The 20242-nt window shown below is 34.6% G+C and overlaps 2 protein-coding genes across 2 annotated transcripts; one reads left to right on the top strand and one right to left on the bottom strand.

The window, feature by feature from the left end:
* Positions 1-6682: 6682 nt before the first annotated feature.
* LOC143565772 (putative serine/threonine-protein kinase At1g54610) lies at positions 6683-9686 on the top strand. Its single transcript, XM_077052641.1, has 7 exons — positions 6683-7006; positions 7093-7377; positions 7462-7779; positions 7881-8108; positions 8194-8294; positions 9001-9118; positions 9216-9686. The coding sequence occupies exons 1-7, from the start codon at positions 6704-6706 to the stop codon at positions 9504-9506; spliced, it is 1644 nt and encodes a 547-aa protein (XP_076908756.1). The 5' UTR covers positions 6683-6703; the 3' UTR covers positions 9507-9686.
* A 5662-nt stretch (positions 9687-15348) lies between these two features.
* On the bottom strand, positions 15349-19783 carry LOC143565768 (ATP-dependent DNA helicase 2 subunit KU70-like). Its single transcript, XM_077052637.1, has 19 exons — positions 19634-19783; positions 19488-19565; positions 18570-18686; positions 18346-18460; positions 18074-18179; positions 17882-17999; positions 17707-17790; positions 17561-17619; positions 17348-17481; positions 17215-17258; positions 17078-17154; positions 16845-16992; positions 16703-16764; positions 16547-16607; positions 16353-16445; positions 16142-16259; positions 15973-16075; positions 15732-15903; positions 15349-15639 (listed from the first exon to the last, which is right to left on the bottom strand). Exons 1-19 carry the CDS (start codon positions 19697-19699, stop codon positions 15526-15528), a joined length of 1869 nt encoding a protein of 622 aa, XP_076908752.1. The 5' UTR covers positions 19700-19783; the 3' UTR covers positions 15349-15525.
* Positions 19784-20242: the final 459 nt, after the last annotated feature.

The following is a 20242-nucleotide window of genomic DNA, read 5'->3' as shown; positions in this document are numbered from 1 at the left end:
GAAAAGTTGTAATTAACTCTGATATTTAGAACTGTGTTTTGAGTAAATCCTATCTAAATTAGGGCACCGGGACCGAGGCCTTACAACTGCCATGCAACCCACCCGGACTATGCGAACTCGCGCGATGGACGGTATCCCCAACTTTAACGTTTATTTAACTTACATGCCACTATTCCAATTCCAAAAAACCCTATCCATGCCCTATCCATGCCGGAATGGTCAAATCCATGACTAAAGAATATAATGCTCTTATTAAAATGAGACTTGGGAATTGGTTCCTAGACACCCTTCTATGAATGTCATCCGTAGCATGTGGTTATTTAAACATAAATATAAATCAGACGGTTCCTTGGAACGTTATAAGGCTTATCTGGTTTGTGATGGTCGATTGTAGCCAGTCGGTGTGGATTGTGGGGGAAACTTTTAGCCCGGTTGTTAAACCGGCTAAGATTCATACGGTCTTAACTCTGGCTCTTTCACAGTCTTTGCCCGTTCACCAGTTGGATGTTACTAATGCAATTTGCATGGAACCTTCACGAGATCGTCTACATGTATCAACCCATGGGGTTTCGTGACAAATCCTGTCCCGATCATGTTTGTCGGTTTAAGAAATCGTTATATGGCTTGAAGCAGGCGACCACGAGCATGGTACCAACGTTTCACTGATTATGTTCTCACAATGGGCTTTACACAAAGCAAGTGTGATAACTCACGTTTCACACTTCATCATGGCAACTACACCGCCTACCTTCTTCTTTATATGAATGACATTCTTCTAGTAACATCAACTGATGGCCTTAGAACCAAACACATTGAACTCGACATTCACTTTGTCCGTTGTGAACAGGTTTTAACGAGAGTTGTGTTCGGGTTCTCCATATGCCCACTCGACACCAGATTGCTAATTGTGTTGTAAAACACACTTGTTATCCGCACCTTTTTTCATATTTTTAATTACTTAATTATCTAATAATAATGATTTCAGCTTCTTTTAACATGATCTTACAAGGTTTATATATTTCGTAGGTTGCGGGTTTGAAAGAGGAAAGGACGCGTTTTTGGAAGACGAAAAAGGCCTTTTTGATCAACTTTTGAAGAACCAAGTTAAAGCCCGACCCGTATCTTATGAAGACTTACATGCATTATACATATTACAAAACCCGAAGCACCTAAAAAAAAGAGAATTACGTGCGGCAGATTTGTAGAACAAAAAAGAAAATATATATATATATAAAAACCAAACACCTTAAATCTTTGTCCGATCGGCTAGTGTGGAGCAACAAAGTAGAAAAGAAAGAAAAAAAATAATATAAGCCAAGTTGTGGCTGGTCAAAAAGGGACAGCTGCAGCAGCTCACAAGAAAAGCACAAGAAAAAAATGATACACAAACTCCCCCTAAGACATCCGATCAACAGCAACAAACACAAGGGGAAAAATATTTTTCAAAGTTATTTTGAAGCTAAGGAAGAAGAAAGGAAGCCAAGGTGATTCGGGAAATCAACTAGGGATTATTATACATCATAAATCTCAGCTCTAATCAATAGTATAATACTCATAAACTTTACTTTCTTGTTTATCTTCATAACAATCTTGATTTTGATCTTTAAAGTTAATTGTTTTGCAATTAAGTTGAGGATTGAATTGTGTATGATCATAATTAATTGTTGGATGATTTTGATTATGACTTTGGTGATTAATATGATGTTAAATTGAGTTATAGCTGTTGTCCAAAAATTATGCTTGGCTAAACTTCTTAGTTATACCTAGATTTGATTATTATTGTTCGGTTTTGATGAGTTGAATGGATTGTTTGGTTAATATGATTTGAGTTGCTATTGAAAGTTTGGTTTAATGATGAATTAGGTTGTGTTTAGTGGCTTCCATTCTATTGATTTTATCTCATAATCTCGTGATTCGGTTAGTTTAATTGGTTTTGATTGATAGTTGCATGTTCAAGTCTTTACTTTGTGTTTAGAGTTTGTTTGTGGTAGGTACAACCGTAGGGTTTTGTTGAGATTGTTAATTGGTATAATTCAGCGGGTAAACACCTTCTTAGAGACCGAGAGGTGATAGGAAGTAAAGTCGTCTCATATCTTTTGATTGTTAGGATTAGGATTGTACGAAAGCGGGTTCGGTTCTTGTCGGGTTTGGGTTCTTGAGCGATTAGTTGGCCTAGTTTGTGTTAAACCAGATTGTTCCTCTATCCTTGGTTGTGTAGTATTCATTTCCAATAGGTTCGTGTGTCGGTGAGTCCAAGAGGAGAGTCAACATTAGAACACCTTAGCATTCGTTTCCCAGTTTGTTCTTAAAATCATTAAGTGTATGTTAGGGTTTGTTAGTGAGACCGAGAGTAGAACACCTTAGCATTCGTTTCCCAGTTTGTTCTTAAAATCAATTAAGTGTAAGTTAGGGTTTGTTAGTGAGACCGAGAGGTGATCTAGCTTTCTTGAGCGAACCTTAGTTGTGTCATCTCTAGATACTGGTGTGGTGAGATCATTCAATCTATTTGCTTGTTAGACCGTTAATTTGATTCTTACCTAGGTAGACATTTTCTCCATTGTCAGTTAAGTCTCTAAATTAGGAATGTTTGGTCTGTCAGTTCCGTTAGTCCGTCAGTTCTGTCAGTCCAGTTAATTAATTTAGTTAAAGTAGTTCAGGTCAAGTAGTTTAATTTATTAAAAACCAACTAAAAAAATATTATTCTTAGGACGGTCTTGTCTAGGGTTTAGTGATCATATGCGTTCTCACGTGTCCTTGTGTTCGATACTCGGACCTCTTAGATCTATACTACTTGTGGCCGGTACACTTGCCGGTTGTGTGTGGTGTTATTAGGAGTTTCCGTTTTAAATTTAAAGCTTAGTTGTGAGTCCCATAGAAAGAGTACTCATTAGACACACATCAATTGCAGACATCTTCACCAAAGGGTTACCACGGGCTCTATTTGAAGACTTTCGGTCAAGTCTCAGCATTCGGTCACCTCCAGCTTCAACTTCGGGGGTGTAATAGATTACGATATGTATAGAAATCATCTTATGATATATTGTATTTGGTATAGATAATAGTGTTTCCAAAGATAGTCACATATTGTACATTTTATATATATATATTGAATGATTAATGAGAGGGGGAGGATACGATTGTGATTATCATAAATTAACAAATATTAATCGCATATTCACATTCCATACTCAACTGTAAAACCATGTCTAGTACTAGCTCTCCTACATGTTGGGTATATATCAGATTGAACATATAAACCCGCACACAAACAGTTTTATCAAACAAAAACCCTAACACGATCAAATTTCAATTATCAAACGCATTAAACACGTCAACCGATTTATTCTCATAGACGTCACATTTCATATCATGTAATAGAGGTGTGAAAGAAACCGAAAAAATCAATCTGAAACCGAAAAATAAAATTGAAACAAAAACCGACGGTTTGGTTTTAGGTTTTTGTAAAAACCGAACCGAATTCCTAATTTTTTGTTGTTTTAATATTTTATATTAAGTAATTTATAAGAATTTAAAAAATATGTAACTCAAATATTTTTGGTCAAATGTATAATAGTCTATTATTTTACAGTTAACAAAATTATTTATATATAAATTCATTATTTTTTGCCAACTTTTTTTCGACCTAAAATTTTCAAGCTCAAATGATAAAAACAAAAAAAAAACAAAGCGAATAACGAAACTGAACAGTTTCAAAAACTCCAAAAATTGAAGTTTTGGTTTTCGGTTAGATTTTAACTGATAATCGTACAAAACCGCACCACACACACCTCTATCATGTCATCTACGTATTCTAATAAAGTAAAATAATTGGTTAATCCTCACAAATTTTTCCCTCCAAAACTAATATATGTCATAGATAAATAATTATTCACTTTCCTTTCACGCTCCATTTATATTATATTTATAACATTATTAAATTATTTACTTTTCTTTAAACTCTGTTTATATTATATCTATACACTTTTATAAAAATAAATATTTTCATATTATGCTACTATACATTGTTAGAATATATTTCATAGCATACTTGGTGAAATCCAAAAATCAACAACAAACTGTGTTTGTTAAATATTGAAAAGAATATAATTTTAATGTTATCATTAACATAGTATACTATGTATATTGTTGAAGATTGTAAATAAAAAAATAAACAAAAAAAACTCTAATATGTTTTCAATTTATGAAGTAATCATTAAATTGTAAATATATGCTTAAAAATTGATCTATTTTTAAAAAATAAATCCATTTATCTATTGTTTTTTTACATTGTCATATAAATTTACAAATTATAAATATATGATTTAAATCTATCTATTTATTTTTTCAGTTAATGTAATAAACTATATATGCCTATACTATATATAAAGCATGAGTGATGGACCTCTTAATTTTTAAGAGGTACCAAACTTGTTGCTTTTAGTACAAACTACAATGCATATAATTAAGACATTTTAAGGACAATTTTGTCTTTTGACAATTTTATCTTTTAGCAAAAGTAAATCATGTTACTGTTGATTTTTAAGTTATTCAAAATTAACTACAAGTTTGGTCCTTTACCTTTAGGCACATTTTGTTAACTTATATAATAGTTATATTTATACCCCTTATTTTAAACCAACTACCCCGACGACGTTTAAACGTTTATAACTTTTTCACATGCTAATATTTTTTTAAAAACATTATACCATAAAAATGAGTATTTTATTATCTTTAATTTGAGTATGGTATTGCTATACTTTTTCTATTTTAAAACTTAACGTGTTACGTGATTACCATTAAAGACCGCAAACGAATCAGGCGGGTTCGGGTCATGGGTCTACAAGGTTAAGGTTGGAATGAGTCAATACAAAAAGGTTAATTTGGTTTGGGTCGGGACGGGTTTGGGTTGAAAGGGGTCAAGTCATAACGAATTTCGGGTTAGAACAATGTCAAACGGAACTGGTTGCGGGTCAAGACGAGTTCAATGTAGCGTTAAGTGCGCACCGAAATCTGATTGCACGCATACAATTGTTGTGTTAAGTGCACACCGGCATCTGATTTCACGCGTACAATCGTTGTGTGACGTGCTTACTAATACCGGTTAAGATTCCAATGCCGCAATACGAACATACTATCTTCGGGTTACGCGCATACTATTGTGAAGTCACGCACATACATAAACGATAACGCCGGTTACGCATCCGATGACATGTTTGTATGCATACCGCGCCGCATCGCGCGGGCACGTAGCTAGTATATATGTGTGTGTGTGTTAAATTATAAGCATAGTATATACCAATCACTTTCAAATATAATAAAGTTAATCATATTTAGTTTCTTGAGTTTTTTTTATCAAAGTTTGCTTCGGGTTTTTCGTGGAACTTAAATTTGATTGTTACGGGTTAAAAATTGGTAAATAGATCGTTTGGTACAAATTAACTACATTTGGCTCAAATTTGTTATGGGTAAAAAATGGGTAATCTGAATATTTTTTAAAAATTGAGAATGCAAAAAAATTTCTCGTTAAACTTGTTACAGGTTCAAAGTTTTGACTTAAAAATGTAAAATAAATTAAAGTTAGAATTTTAAATGTGATTGTGTTTCGAGTTTATTTTTAAGGACATTTTGGAAATAGTCAAAAGATTGGGGATTTTGAACATTGAGTATAGCCTATTAATGCTTCTAACTTTTATCAAATTAAAAACATTTGTGTCAGCATTGACTTTTTCTTTAATAGTGATAAGAATGTTGTATGTGAAGCATGCCAAACAAAATTATGCTCAAGTGAAGCAAAACATTCATAAAATTGAACGGGTTAACCTGTTATTTTTTTTATCAATTGGCAAAGTCGAGAAGCCCTTCAAACTTGTCAAAATCTTTTTCATGGTGTAGCTCAAAACTATTATTATATGATAAGTATTATCCTAAAATGGTTCATTATCAAATTTCTTTCAATTATACATATATGACACTAAGAATAAATTTTCAATAGATGGAGTGTTCTAGGGTATGTTTTTGCACATGCATTTTTTTATTAAGTTCATTATTTTTTTTTTTTTGAAAAAAATCATTTTGTAAAATAAATAAAATCAGTTTATGTATAATGATAAATAAAGCCTAAATTATTTAAATAAAGCATGATGTATTGCTTTATTTAATTTTAATTATTTAGATAATCTCGTGTGTTACACGGACTTTAAAGCATAAATAAATAAACCCTAACCTAAATGTATAATATGTAAATTATGTCTAAATAATATGGGTATGATTTGGACTAGGTTGAAAACGAAATAACATTAAGCTCCTGGGTTCCAAACCGAACCAAACCAAACCCAAAGTCTTTCTTTCCGGCTGTCACTCTCTCTGCAAATCCACCAAACCCTCAAAACACAAACAAAGTCAGTCAGTCAGTCAGTCAAGTTGAATCACACTCGCATATATAGATCTCCAATTGCGTCTGTTATTAATAATATCCATCAACCTTTTTGACCGCCATTAATTGTGTTCTTTTTACCTCAAATAAATCTAAATCATTACTGCCTTTGCTTTCTTCAACAAATCTCATTACATTCATTGCTGTTGGAACATAAATAATTATAATATGCTGCTGCTGCTGCTGTTGTTATTAGGCACAATTATTCAGGTGTGCAGATATGAGGTTTAGGATTATTAACATTAGTCCTAGGGCTTCAAACAAAATAATATGGGCTGCGTATTTGCAAAAAACACTTCTACTTCTGAGATTAAGAAATTAGATGCAACAGAATCAAATCCCGATAATCCAAACACCCGCGATGAACAACAAGTAGTGGATCAGAATGGGGGAAAGGATAAAGATCGATATCGTAGGCGCTCGAAACCCAACCCAAGGCTTAGTAATCCACCTAATAATATCCATGCTGAACAGGTCGCTGCTGGCTGGCCCGCTTGGCTCTCCGCTGTTGCCGGTGAAGCCATTAACGGCTGGACGCCGAGGCGGGCCGATACGTTCGAGAAAATCGATAAGGTATATTGTTTTTGTTTAATTTCATTAGGGGAAATTATATTTACAATGAACTAGGTTTATTTACCGTGGTGTATGTTTTTTATTAGATTGGACAAGGTACGTATAGTAATGTGTACAAAGCTAAGGATACGCAGACGGGAAAGATCGTCGCGTTGAAAAAAGTTCGGTTTGATAATTTAGAGCCCGAGAGTGTGAAATTCATGGCTCGTGAGATTTTGATATTAAGGCGTTTGGATCATCCGAATGTTGTGAAATTGGAAGGATTGGTGACGTCACGAATGTCGTGTAGTTTGTATCTTGTTTTTGAGTACATGGAACATGATTTGGCTGGACTTGCTGCGAGTCCTGCAATTAAGTTTACCGAGCCTCAGGTTAGTTAAATCCAGTTACTATTATTACACTAGTTATTATTATCTTTGTAGTTCATCCGTAGTGAATGTTTATTATTGTTATAGGTGAAGTGTTACATGCAACAGTTATTGTCTGGGCTTGAACATTGTCACAACCGCCATGTGTTGCATCGGGATATCAAGGGCTCGAATTTGCTTCTTGATAATGATGGCGGTTTGAAAATTGCTGATTTCGGTTTAGCATCGTTTTTTGATCCGAATCATAAGCAGCCGATGACTAGTCGGGTGGTTACTTTGTGGTATAGACCACCCGAGCTTCTTTTCGGGGCTACTGATTATGGTGTCGGTATTGACCTCTGGAGTGCAGGGTGCATATTAGCAGAGTTGTTAGCTGGCAAACCCATCATGCCCGGTCGTACAGAGGTAACTAACAAGTAACAACATCGGTTTAAATGTATAAGTTCTGTTAGGTTTTCTGATAAGTTTCTTAGTTTAATGTGAAATTACTATTTACCCCTTTGAAGGTAGAGCAGCTACACAAGATTTTCAGGTTATGCGGGTCTCCGTCTGAAGAATATTGGAAAAAGTCAAAGCTTCCACACGCGACAATATTTAAGCCGCAACATTCGTATAGACGGTGCATAAAAGAGACGTTTAAAGATTTTCCACCGTCATCATTTCCAACAATTGATACGCTTCTTTCTATTGATCCAGCTGAACGTTTAACTGCAACAGATGCTTTGCAAAGTGAGGTGGGTGTATCTTGTTTCCTGCAACACAAGTTTCTCATGATTCTTTCTTCCAGCACCCTCTGATGTGATTAAATTTGTTTTCTAGTTTTTTACAACAGAACCGTATGCCTGTGAGCCTTCAAGTCTGCCAAAATATCCACCTAGCAAAGAAATGGATGCCAAATTACGTGATGAAGAAGCTAGAAGGTAATAAATATATTGATTTTAGAAAGTTATTTAAACTAGTGGGAATTCCCACACGATGCAGCGGGAATTCGGTCTGTTTGTTACTGTCCCGGTACAGTACCAACACTCTCTATAGCAACTGAAAGAGAAAAACCCAAAAAATTTAGTCGTGGTATGCCTAAAAGGATATCTGCATGTTTCCGATGATGTCGATATTGGTACCGATAATTAGTTTTAAAATCAAATTAATGATAAACGGGAACCATAAAAATGAATGCCGGTACCAATGTTTGGTCGGTAGGCCCTTGATATAGTTTACAAAACTAAAAATACTCCCTTTTTTAATATAACTCCGTTTTCAATAAAATTTATATGGGAATGTTGAAAAAAAATTATGCATAAGTGTGGAATTAGTTTTTCTAAAAAAACGTTAACAAATGTGGGTTATTAGAGAAAAATCAAGTTAAAAAATAAAAGAGTATATTATTTATAGCATAAGTAATGAAATTGAAACTTGAAAAGAAACCACATACGAAAGTTGAAATCGAGATTATAGATCTAATGAAATTTGAGGGAGTTACATGGCAAAAACTTTGGTGGTCAAATTGTAAAGAGATGGAAAGCGACTATTCATTCGCATGAGGCATCTTTGCTAAATGTGTATACTTATAATATATAATTGTTTTTCAACCCGGATTGCAATTATTTTAATATTATTTTATGGTAGACTGAGAGCTGCTGGTAAATCAAATGCTGACGGGGCAAAAAAAGCACGCACGCGTGAAAGATCTGCAAGGGCAATGCCTGCACCTGAAGCTAATGCTGAGCTGCAAACAAACCTTGATGTATGTCAACCAACTTTATTATTTTTTTATTTAGTAGTTTTATACAAGAATATATTAGGTTATATGAGTTAAAGCTAAAACTCTGATTATTTGGCAGAGGCGACGGTTGATCACACATGCAAATGCAAAGAGCAAGAGTGAGAAATTTCCGCCACCTCATCAAGACGGGGCACTCGGGTACACATTGAGTTCATCAAACCACATGCACATGGATCCAACTTTTGATCCACCAGATGTGCCATTCAGTTCAAATTTTTCGTATGGTAAGGCACCTATCCAGACTTGGTCTGGCCCGTTGGTGGAGCCTGGCCCAACGAGTAAGAAACATAGTGAGTCTACTTCCAAGTCTTCGAAGAGTAAGGCTTCAAGTCGGTCCAGGGAGAAGTGAGAAAGATGCAAATGCTATTTATTCGAAATCATTTTTTGTTCGAAGTTTTTAAAATGGAGAGGTGAGGTGAGGTAAAGCATTTTGTTAGTTTTCGACTTTTCATTGTTTGTATTGTTTTTTTGGAATATGATGAGAAGATCCTGTTAGTCCAAAGCAATGTAAATGTTACTCAAGTCAAGTGGCCAACTTTATATTTTAAAATAAACATATTTATTGAAAACATTTTTGTTTTTTTAACTAGTCAGCTACCCGCGCTATGCAACGGAGTCTGTGCGCAATCCAAATGACGGTGCGTTTGTAACTCAAAATTGGACGCGTAACACGTGCAAACCCAGTACGTGTGCATAACCAGCACCTAAATGCATGGTACATGCATTAAACATGCTTAACCGACATCACGTGTGTAACTCATGTTGATTACTTGTGCGTTACGTTGTGTTGGGCGCTTATCAAGGTTGGGTAACGCGCGTTATGCGTTGTTGGACACGTGTTTATCGGGTCTGGTACGTGTAAACAATGTCATCACGTAACTTATGCCTAAAATGTACAACAATTACAAATAACTTGATTATCAAACCAACCCTTTTTGACCCGAAACCATCTGGACCAAACACTGTTTTAACCCGAAACCCGTTTCGACCCGATACCCTTTTGACGTGACCCCTTTCAACCTGAGCCCATCCCGACCCGAGCCAAATTAATGTCTTGACATGTTCCGACTCTAATTCGTTTTGACCCATGATTCGAACCACCCGACCTGACCCATTATCGCTACAAACCGGTAATCATGTAAATCTTTAATTTTTTGAAATTAATAAACTTTAGCAATATAATACTCAAATTAAAGAGAATAAAATGTTAGTTTTTATAGAATAATTTTCTAAAAAAAAAATGTTAACGTGTGAAAATATGGACGTCTAAAAGTCGCGGAGGTAGTTTGTTTTAAATAAGAGGTAAATGTGTAATTATTCTATAAATTAAACAAATTTGATTAAAGTTGGAGGACTAAAATTGAAACTATTATGTAAGAAACTAAAGTAAGTGAAAATGTTGTGCTATAAAGACAACATTACTCTTAAAATTTGGTATGCATAATATGTGTATAATAAGCAACCAGTTAGGTACCTCTTAATATTTAAGAGATTCTTAATTTATGATTTATATAAAGTACAATAGAGAACTAGAGATATATAACATGGTAGCCCAAACTATGGGCTCATCAAGAGTAGTAGCGTTATTGGGCTTGAAATATAAGATAACTACTGAACAAATGTGTCATGTGTGCTTGAAAACAAAAATTGCCGCTTGAGGGATTACTGAAGTATATATTGTATTAATATTATTATCATCTTGAATAACCTGCAAGTGGTGGTGGCAAGATGTGGCCGGGAAATCAAGCAGACTCCTATGCTCCCACAGGTTTCTTTGGGAGCATTTGCAACACCATGTCTTCTTGGTTAGCTCTTAGTCTTAAACCATACTTTTGTTTTGTTAATACTAGCTGAGTGCCCGCGCAATGCAGCGGGGTTTGTGCACGTAACTCGACATTGAACGTATAGTATGTGTCAGTACATACGTCATCTGATGACATTGTGCACGTAGCCCGAAATTTGACACGTAACTCGTGCAAAGCCAGTTACGTGTAATCGAAGATTGAACACGCGTAACCAGCCCAGAATGCACGTTACTGACATTAAAACATGCTTAACCAACACCAGGCGTGTAATTATTATAACGATTACCGATGCAGGGCACTATGTAAACGCTAACAAAGATTTGGTTATGTGCGTTACGTGGTGCTGAACACGCGTTTATCAGCCTGGTACATGTAAAAAACGACATCTGCGTAATCGGTGACGAAAATCAAGAAGCAAACCCGAAATATACAGTAATTTTAAATAAATCACTTTTGTAAACTAACCCGTTTTGGCCCTAAACCCGTTCTTACTCGACATCGGTCTGACCTGGCCCTATATACTCGAACCCGAACCACATTAACCATTTTTCTTGTATCGACTTGTTCTGACCCTAATCCACTTTTACAAATGACCCAAGCTCACCCGACTCGACCTGTTACCAGTTCTACACGGTAATCGCGTAACATGTTAACTTTTTAAAACTAAAAAAATATAGCAATATCATACTCAAATTAAAGAGGATAAAATACTCGTTTTTATGATGTAGTTATTTTAAGAAAAATATTAACGTGTGAAAAGATATGGCCGCTAAAAAGTCGAGGGGTAGTTGGTTTTGAATTAAGGGGTATATGTGTAACTATTATCAAAATTTACAAAAAAATAGTGAAGTTGAGGAACCAAAGTTATAAATATTTTAAATGAATGAAAAGACTTTTAATTTTTATATTTTTGATGCATTGTATGTTGTACATAAAGCATTGAGTTTGGTACCTCTTAAAATTAAGAGATCCGCCACTCATGCTTTATATATAGTATAGATTATTTTATTGGTTTATCTGTAAAGTTTCTTAGTAAATAAGTATTTCCTATCAAGTACAGAAGAATCATGTTTATTCCATAAAATATTTTGAAAAGTATTTCACAATTTATATTTATTTTTTATTTTTTGGAAAACAAAGTATTTCATACTTAAACGGAGATTTGGAAAACCAAGAAAAAAAATGAAACATTTAATAAATTAAATTAAACATCTTAGGATGTTTATAAAAGATGATCAAAAGTAGTGAGAAGAACAATAGACAGTTACATAATTGTTTTGTGAATCACATTCAAAGCAATTCAAAGCAACACGTACATATTATTTACGCGATTATCATAGGATTGGTACATATTATTTTCGCGATTATCATAGGGTTGGTTATGTAATGATTGTTTATATATATATTTAGAGAGTTAATATATAAAACCATTTTTAAATAAAATCTATGAGAATGTTGTTTTAACTCTAATATTGTTCTACGTTTCTCTTTTTCCTTCTATTTACCTGTGCTTATAGTTTCTCTTCTTAAATATAGTTCTTAAATGTGTCCGCACTATGTACACACACTTAGAGTGATACTAAGGGGGTGTTTGGTAGAGGGATTTGATTGGGGAGAAATAGAATTAGAAATATTTCTTTTGTTTGTTTTCCACTTTTCATTTCTATTTCTCTAAAACTAGAGAATTCCATTTCTCTTTAAAACAAAGAGAAATCCATTTCTCAGCAGCCTCCTCATAGCATGTCACCACCTCGTCTCCGGCCACCACCTCGTCTCCGGCCGCCACCTCGTCTCCAAGTCTGCAACCGCCACCTCGTCTCCAAGTCAGCAACCACCACCACGTCTCCGCCGTTCGCAGTGGTGAACACAGAGATGGTAACCGGTTGTAGGTTGCAGGTGGTACGGGTGAACGGAGATTAGGGTTTCAAGTGGTGGTTCGTGGTAGGTTAGGGTTTTCAGATGGTCGGGTGATTGTGGTCGCAGGTGGGTGACAGTGGTGGTGGAAATCGGCGGTGGTCGCAGGTGGCTTCTGATTATCATCATCATCATCGCCACCACAACCACCACCACAAAATCTCCAAAGAGGCAGTGATGACAGATCTGAGCCTCCTTTTTCTATATCTTATGTTCCAAAAATTTGAATCTTTTTAATTTCTTGTGTACTGTGGTTGAAGAAGGGGATTGGTGGCGGCAGCCGGTGGTGGTGTGCTGTGGTTGAAGAAAGGGCTGTGGTGGTGGTGCTGTGGTGGTGGGGCTGTGGTGGTGGGGCTGCGGTGGTGAGTGGTGTCAGGTTGGGTGGAGGTGGGGTTGGGTATGGAAGAGTTCTCTGTTTATTTTCTCGTGTACCAAACAAGAGAAATGATTCTCATTCTCCATACCAATTCTCTTTCTCTACAATTCCATTTCCATTTCTATTTTCTCTCCTTTTCCATTCTCTGTACCAAACACCCCCTAATAGAGAGCTGCTTTCTTTGAGCAACAAATTCACGCACCCATAAAGCTGTACTTTTTTCTCACAATGGGACCCGAAGGGACACATTTTTTACAACTTAGAGCATCTCCAGCGTAGTGTTCAGTTATGACGTGACATTGTTTAAAATTCTGAACTAGTAATGGACATTGGAGATGGTGTTCAGTTGAAAACATATTCACAAAATTGAATGTAACTAAACATGAAAACATGATAAGTGGATCCAATGTAATTAATTTTCATTTAAATTTTAAAAACAATTCCAATTCCACAACTTTAATTATATTTCTTTTTAAATTAAAAATAATTTTTTATTTGCTTTCACTTTCAAACGTTAAAATCTTTAATAAAATAATAGTAGTTTTTCTCTCAACTTTAATAGCAACAATAACCATTTTTCGAATGGCACTTGACAAGATTCAGGAATATACGTAACAATGAAGCTTATTATGCGTTTCGAAATGATTTAGTGGATCATATATATTAAACAATAGTCGGTTTGGTGAGGTAGATTTTTTAAAAGTAGTTTATGTAACTTTTTTAGTTTATGTTTGCGTACGATTGTTTTATTTACAATTTGTGTAATTTTAAATTTTTATTTATATGACTTCTATATTTATGTAAATTTATTTACTAGAACTTATTTTATTTTTAAATAATATGAAATAAAAAATAAGATACTTAAATAAAAGTATTTTAGTTTATAGAAAGAAAATATAGAAGTTGGTGATTATGTGGAATATAGAGGTGTTTAAAAGTGGATGCAGTGTTGTAGGAAAAATAAGAATTTTTTATGTTTAAAAGTGAATGAGTGAAAATATGATGTGGCGTGTTTAGTTCATTTTTCCTCATCCACCATTGTGGATGCTCTTATACGGACGGTTTTACTTTACAATTTTATTGTTTTCTAATTTTCTTATATATCTATCATTACAATTTATCATCAATTAATTGTTATAACTAATGTAAAATACCGGTAACAACACTGAAAGTAAGCTTAACTGTCGATTTAAAAAATTCATTTCAACATTATAGTAGAAGATTGAAGATTATTCTTCCAGGAAAAATCCTCTTTTAAGCATATTTTTACTTCATTGTTTACGTTTGTTGTCATTCATGTTACAGTCTTGGTTTGTTATGTTGCTTCCGAGACTGCTTGGGCCACCAACGAGAACCATCTACTCCTTTAATGGCTCCACCTCCAGGCCCAGTGGATGATCGTTGTCAAGGTTCCCACTGTCAATTTGGACCCGGTCCTCCAGGCCCGATTGATGACCGTCTTGCACATTTAGGTGGCCCCCACAGTCCATTTGGACCCGGCCATACAGGCCCGAGGGATGACCGTCTTGCACATTTAGGAGGTCCACACAGTCCATTTGGAGTGTCTAACACACCCGGTCACAGTCCATTTGGAATGTCTAACCCACCCGGTCCTACAGGTCTGATGCACCCGGTCCTCCAAAACTACATAGGCCTCCTATCCAGCGTTACCCACATGTACCGCCTCCTATCCAACCCGGTTACCCAAACAGGCCGCCTCCTATACAGTACGGTTACCCCGGGCAGCAGGGCCCGCCTAAACCTTCAAAAGTTCCTGGTGTACAACCTGGGCTACTTTAGACTGTTGAAGCTGACTCTAGATACAAAGGTGGTAATAAAAGATACATGTTTTTTCTTTTCTTTTGTTTTTTTTTGTTTGATTGGTGTGTATTAGCCCTATTCAGTAGTTATATCTAAATATGGTTATGTATGTAATAAAACTAGGCAGCATTTTATGTATAAACTCTTGATTCCTCAGATAAACTTCTTTAAGCCATGCAGTGCATTTCACCGTAAGCTCATTTCAGAAATCAGACTAATGATTACGAACTGTGTCATCTCAGAAAACAAACCAAGACAGCATTCGGCTTAGCTAGTTTAAGTTAGCTTAAGCTTATAAGTAACCTATGGTCAATCCTACAGGCAGCTGATAAGAAGATTTTGGTACCAAAAGTCATTCTGTACTTTACACAAATAGCAACATTCTGCTTCATTCACACATAAGTTAAGGATAAAAAGTAAAAACTTGTCAATCAAGATGAGAAGCTGACGTGTCATTTACCCATGTGGGTTAAAATCCTGTCGATCAAAAATTCTTTTTTCCCAGAAACAATAAGCTTGTTGGCTGTTAAGTAGTACTTCAGCTCTGGAACAGTCAAATCCTTCAACTGCATCCAGTATCCAACAAACATAATAAATGAAACTAATCAATAATCTTAGATTAAATACTTCTGTTTGTAAAAAAATAATTAAAAAACACCTTTCCATCATCAGCAAGTTTGCCCCAATCATAATATGCAGCCTTGTTAATCGCATCTTCGGTAACCATTTTCCTTTTCTTGCCAGTCTTATTTGCCTTTTCATCTTCTTCGTCACCGTTTTCACCATACACACTAATCTTGAATTCTTCCAATGCTTTAGCAATCCCGGGCCTGCAATAACACAATAAGCATGTATATGCATATATGTACGTATGCATATGTGTGTAAAGATATTATTACCTAGCCATGCCTTCTTCATCTGGAAGAGTTTCGTCAACAATATCAGGCATCTCATCTTCATCAAGGGCCATAGCTTGCACTAGTGCATAGTGGCTCTGCAGTGCTGCAAAAAATGTTTCAGTTACTCTTTACTTCAAATTGTTAAAATATCCTAAATCAAAGGGGCTACCAGGATTGGAGAATTGGCAGACAGAGAAATCTTTTAAGTCAACGCGCTTAACCAAAGCAGCTGCCTTTTGGATTTGATCATCAGTGGCCACTGGAACACCACTAGTATCTGCATGAAGCTGCAATAAAGAAAAATAAGAAAATAAAAATATTAACGTAATGATATACAGTAAAAAAAATACATCATATATAAATTAGGGGTTTTTTCTTGCCTCTTCAATGGGTCTGATGTCATCAGAATATGGAAGATATATCATGTGCATTCCTGGTGGCTCAATCTGGCCGCCACTATCAATAACTTCCTCCTGTGCTTAAAAAATAATATTAAACAAAAAAAAAGTGTTTTTAAGTTAAACAGGTCAACTCGTCAAAGCCAGTTTAACCCATGAATTTGACCATATCTTACTTGTGCAATCAGACCAACCAATTGAGGTCGCGATGAACTCCCGTAAAATGCAACTGCAAAACTATAACCACAAAAGATATTATTAATACATACCTAATTAAGAGAATCAATTAGAGTATTTCTGAAATGATAAAAATAATAACTTCAAACACTAACCGTTGGAGGCGTATCATAGATCTATGAAGAGCAATGAAAATGCATGTGCTTCCCATCACTTCCTGCAAAAACAGTCACGGCTAATTATTATTTGTCCTACTAGCAATAACTAAATTCATCATAGTTGTTAAAAAGATGCCACCTCATCACTAGGGCAGACAAATAGTGGTGGCTTCAAGTTGTGATAATCCTTCAAGCAACTTAACGGTTTGAACCCTAGAAGCCTTAGGTTTCCTGTTGATACTCTCTTGATTTCTGAAAGCTCTTCTATTGTAAACGTGACATCCTCACTACAAATGTATTATAGTCAGTTAATATTATTACATATTGTGAAATTGCTATAAAGTTTTACAGGTCACAGATTTTGCAAGTTACTTCTTGTAAGTTTGAAACCGCTTTCTAGCTTCTTTCACAATTGCTCCAGTATCAGCGCAAATAAATGATCTTTCAGTCTGCAAAATGCGGGGCCATATGAAAAAGATTCAAATAAGAGAAAGTAACTATTTAATTACCTTTAAAGGAAGATTGGTGACAGAATCGAGCCACGTAACTTTCCCTGAAAACAGTAAAAAAAAAGTTCATCCTTATGTCCCCCTAATTTTCCATTTTTTTTTGTTAAAAGAATAATAAAGACACGTTGCCGACCTGGAACAGTGGGACGAATGAGAGCATACGTATTCAGTTCAATCGATAATCCACCTGGAATCTCAAAACTGATCCTGCGAACTCTGCGCTTCTTGAACATGCGTTTTCTTAATTGTTTATTCATGTCTTCAAATCTGGAATTCAATAAACACTTTTTCATATAATAATTGATTTGGTCCAAAAACTATATAACTAACTTAAAACCATGCATACCTTTCTCCAGCCAGTGGCATGAACTGAGCCAACTCATCGCCATCCAATCCAATCAAATCCTGATATAATAAAGATTGATGCAATGATATTTATGTAAGTGTGTAACTATAAAATTTCTAATCTATGATATAAATAACTTAACATACAGCATAAAAAAGTGACACGTTAAATTCTTCATTTGGACTACTTAAGGGAAGAAGTTCAATTGTGATTCCCAGGTCTTGTGCATCCTGCAACAATTGAAAATAAGAATTGTTATGAGTATTATCTACTTTTGATAATTGTGTGAGTTATCTTTTTTTTTTAAAGATGACTATTTACTTTAGCTCGTTGCAATGTTGTTCTAGTCATGTCTAGTTTTGTCACTCCTTTAATACTTCCAAAAGGGTCGTCTTCATTCGTAAGTAACAAGATGCGTTTATCGGCAGTTTTGGCGGATCTGTAAATTTTATCAAATTGTTATTATAATGTGGAAATTCGTGTTGCAGGGGTATAAACGTAAAAAAGGCATACCCTTTACGAAGTAGCGCTTGTGCAGCCCAGATTGCATTGTACAAAGAATTATCCCTAGATCCCGGAACAATACCATACTCACTCCCTATAACTTTACTGAAAGATTCTGCATTCATAAAACAACATAATGTAAGCAAAAAAGACAATAAAGAGATCATTAGATAATTCTATTTTACCCTTTTTATAATCAGTATTTGACATTTGACACTTAAATAATCAAACGCATAATTTGTTTATCAGAAGATTAAAAACTGATTACACCACAAGCATACCTTCTACACGATCAAATTCTTTTATAAAGCGTGCAGTAAGACTGTCCATATATTCTCTCTCAGCAACATTAAATACATAAACACCACTAAGATCTTGTAGATTTTTCTTCTCTCTCTGCCAATAACAATATAATTTCAGGAATTTGAAAATACTATAAGAAAAGTGTTACAAAATTGTTTTCATTCAACAATCAATATTTCAGTTTATGTGAGTGTGTTCTTACAGTATTGAAGAAACATATTGCAACTTCATCATATGGACGATTGATGATCTGAACCTTTAGAGACTGTGCAATGCAACTGACAGCAACATGAAAATGAGATGCATTCTCTTGATCATCCTGTAGAACATTGTCATCAACAACTACACTAATACTCTAACTAGCTTAAAAGGTGATAATATTTCAGTTCAACTTCAACTAAATCATAATCATAAGGATTAGAGTATACAAAGTCATCGGTCCGATTTGATTATAAAAACAACTAATATCCTTTGAAATTAAGGAGTGAATAGATATTAGAATATGATAGTTGCCACATTTAGAACTTTTCAATCCAAAACTACCTATGTGCCTATTGTCATCATTACAAACTGACAATTATATATAGTTATATAGGCCTGTAAACAAACCGAACATTCAGTGAACCGTTAAGAGGGCACTTCGTTTATGTTCGTTTATTTAATAATCGAAAAAACATGGAAAGAAGTTTTTTGTTCATTTTTATAAACAAACGAGCATGATCACATGGTTTGTTCGTTCATTTACATCCGTTCATGTATGCTCATTTATGTTTGTCTATTTACGTTCGTTCATGTATGCTCTCAGTATTTGCCTCTCTCGTTCCATACAAGATAACTAAGCATGGTGTTCATTAACTGTTGGTTTAGAATGTTAATGAACGAACATAAACGAACTCTAACATGGTCATTTTCTTAGCGAATGACCGAGTATGAACAAGATAATATATTCATTTAAGTGTTCGTGTTTGGTTAAAGTTAAATGAACTAACACAAACATGCAGTTCATAACAGACCTATTCAGTTATATAAACGGAAAAAAAACTAATTTTTGTAAACATATAAATTAATAAGCATGTAGCAAGTGTGTATGTGTAAATAATAAAATATAAAAAAAGCAAACCCCAGGGCAGGTGGTGTTGAACATTTTGGGAGAAGCATCCACCAAGAACACCACTAGCTCTTTGCTCCACTGTCTTTCCTGAGAAGGGCAATATCGTCAAAATCAAATTCATAAAAAACAAATTCAAATATTAATAATAATAAAACCTGAAGCGGATCATTATCAGGGTCGTCATCATCGTCACGGAAAACATCATCAGGATCCATATCCATTTTAGTTTATTTCACTTATTATTATTATTATTATGAACCCAGTCTTTGGAACAAGGGTTTATGGCGGATAATATTTGGGGGTTTAATATGTTTGGGGGGAAATGCCTTCTCCTTCCTCTGGAAGTTTTCATCATTATTTTTATTATATATTTTTAATATTAAATCTTAAATATATATAAACGAATCTTCCGATGCTCCAAAACTCCTCTCGAGTCACCGGTTGAGTTATTTGTAGATACAGGTTTATTATGTATTTGATTCGAATTCATAGGTATGTGTTTTATCTTAAATGGGTTATAATATTTCATTAAATTAAAAATTAATATTACCAAATATTTGATATGAGAATCCTATAAAATATGAATATTATAAAATTAATATCCGATTTTTATCCCCTGTATAACGGAGGTTGTATTTTTTTTAGATTTTGTTATTATTTATTGTAAAAAGATTAATAATATACTTTGGATTTGATTATAAAAGAGTTTCACAAATAAATGAGATGTTATAACCCGTTTAAAAGATATAGGTTTGGTAAAACCC

The sequence above is a fragment of the Bidens hawaiensis genome, unplaced genomic scaffold (genome assembly GCF_021521415.1).
Source record: "Bidens hawaiensis isolate Kalapana, Puna unplaced genomic scaffold, B.hawaiensis_p1.1 tig00022523_1, whole genome shotgun sequence".
Taxonomy (NCBI): domain Eukaryota; kingdom Viridiplantae; phylum Streptophyta; class Magnoliopsida; order Asterales; family Asteraceae; genus Bidens; species Bidens hawaiensis.
This window is presented reverse-complemented; position numbering and strand designations above follow the sequence as displayed.

Excerpts from the sequence above, each read along its gene's own strand:
- LOC143565772 (XM_077052641.1), top strand. The coding sequence starts at position 6,704 with ATGGGCTGCGTATTTGCAAAAAACACTTCTACTTCTGAGATTAAGAAA. Across the intron at positions 8,295-9,000 it reads CGTGATGAAGAAGCTAGAAG|ACTGAGAGCTGCTGGTAAAT; the intron begins GTAATAAATATA and ends ATTTTATGGTAG. Across the intron at positions 9,119-9,215 it reads AGCTGCAAACAAACCTTGAT|AGGCGACGGTTGATCACACA; the intron begins GTATGTCAACCA and ends ATTATTTGGCAG.
- LOC143565768 (XM_077052637.1), bottom strand. The coding sequence starts at position 19,699 with ATGGATATGGATCCTGATGATGTTTTCCGTGACGATGATGACGACCCT. Across the intron at positions 18,687-19,487 it reads TCAACACCACCTGCCCTGGG|GATGATCAAGAGAATGCATC; the intron begins GTTTGCTTTTTT and ends AATGTTCTACAG. Across the intron at positions 17,482-17,560 it reads ATGCCACTGGCTGGAGAAAG|ATTTGAAGACATGAATAAAC; the intron begins GTATGCATGGTT and ends ATTGAATTCCAG.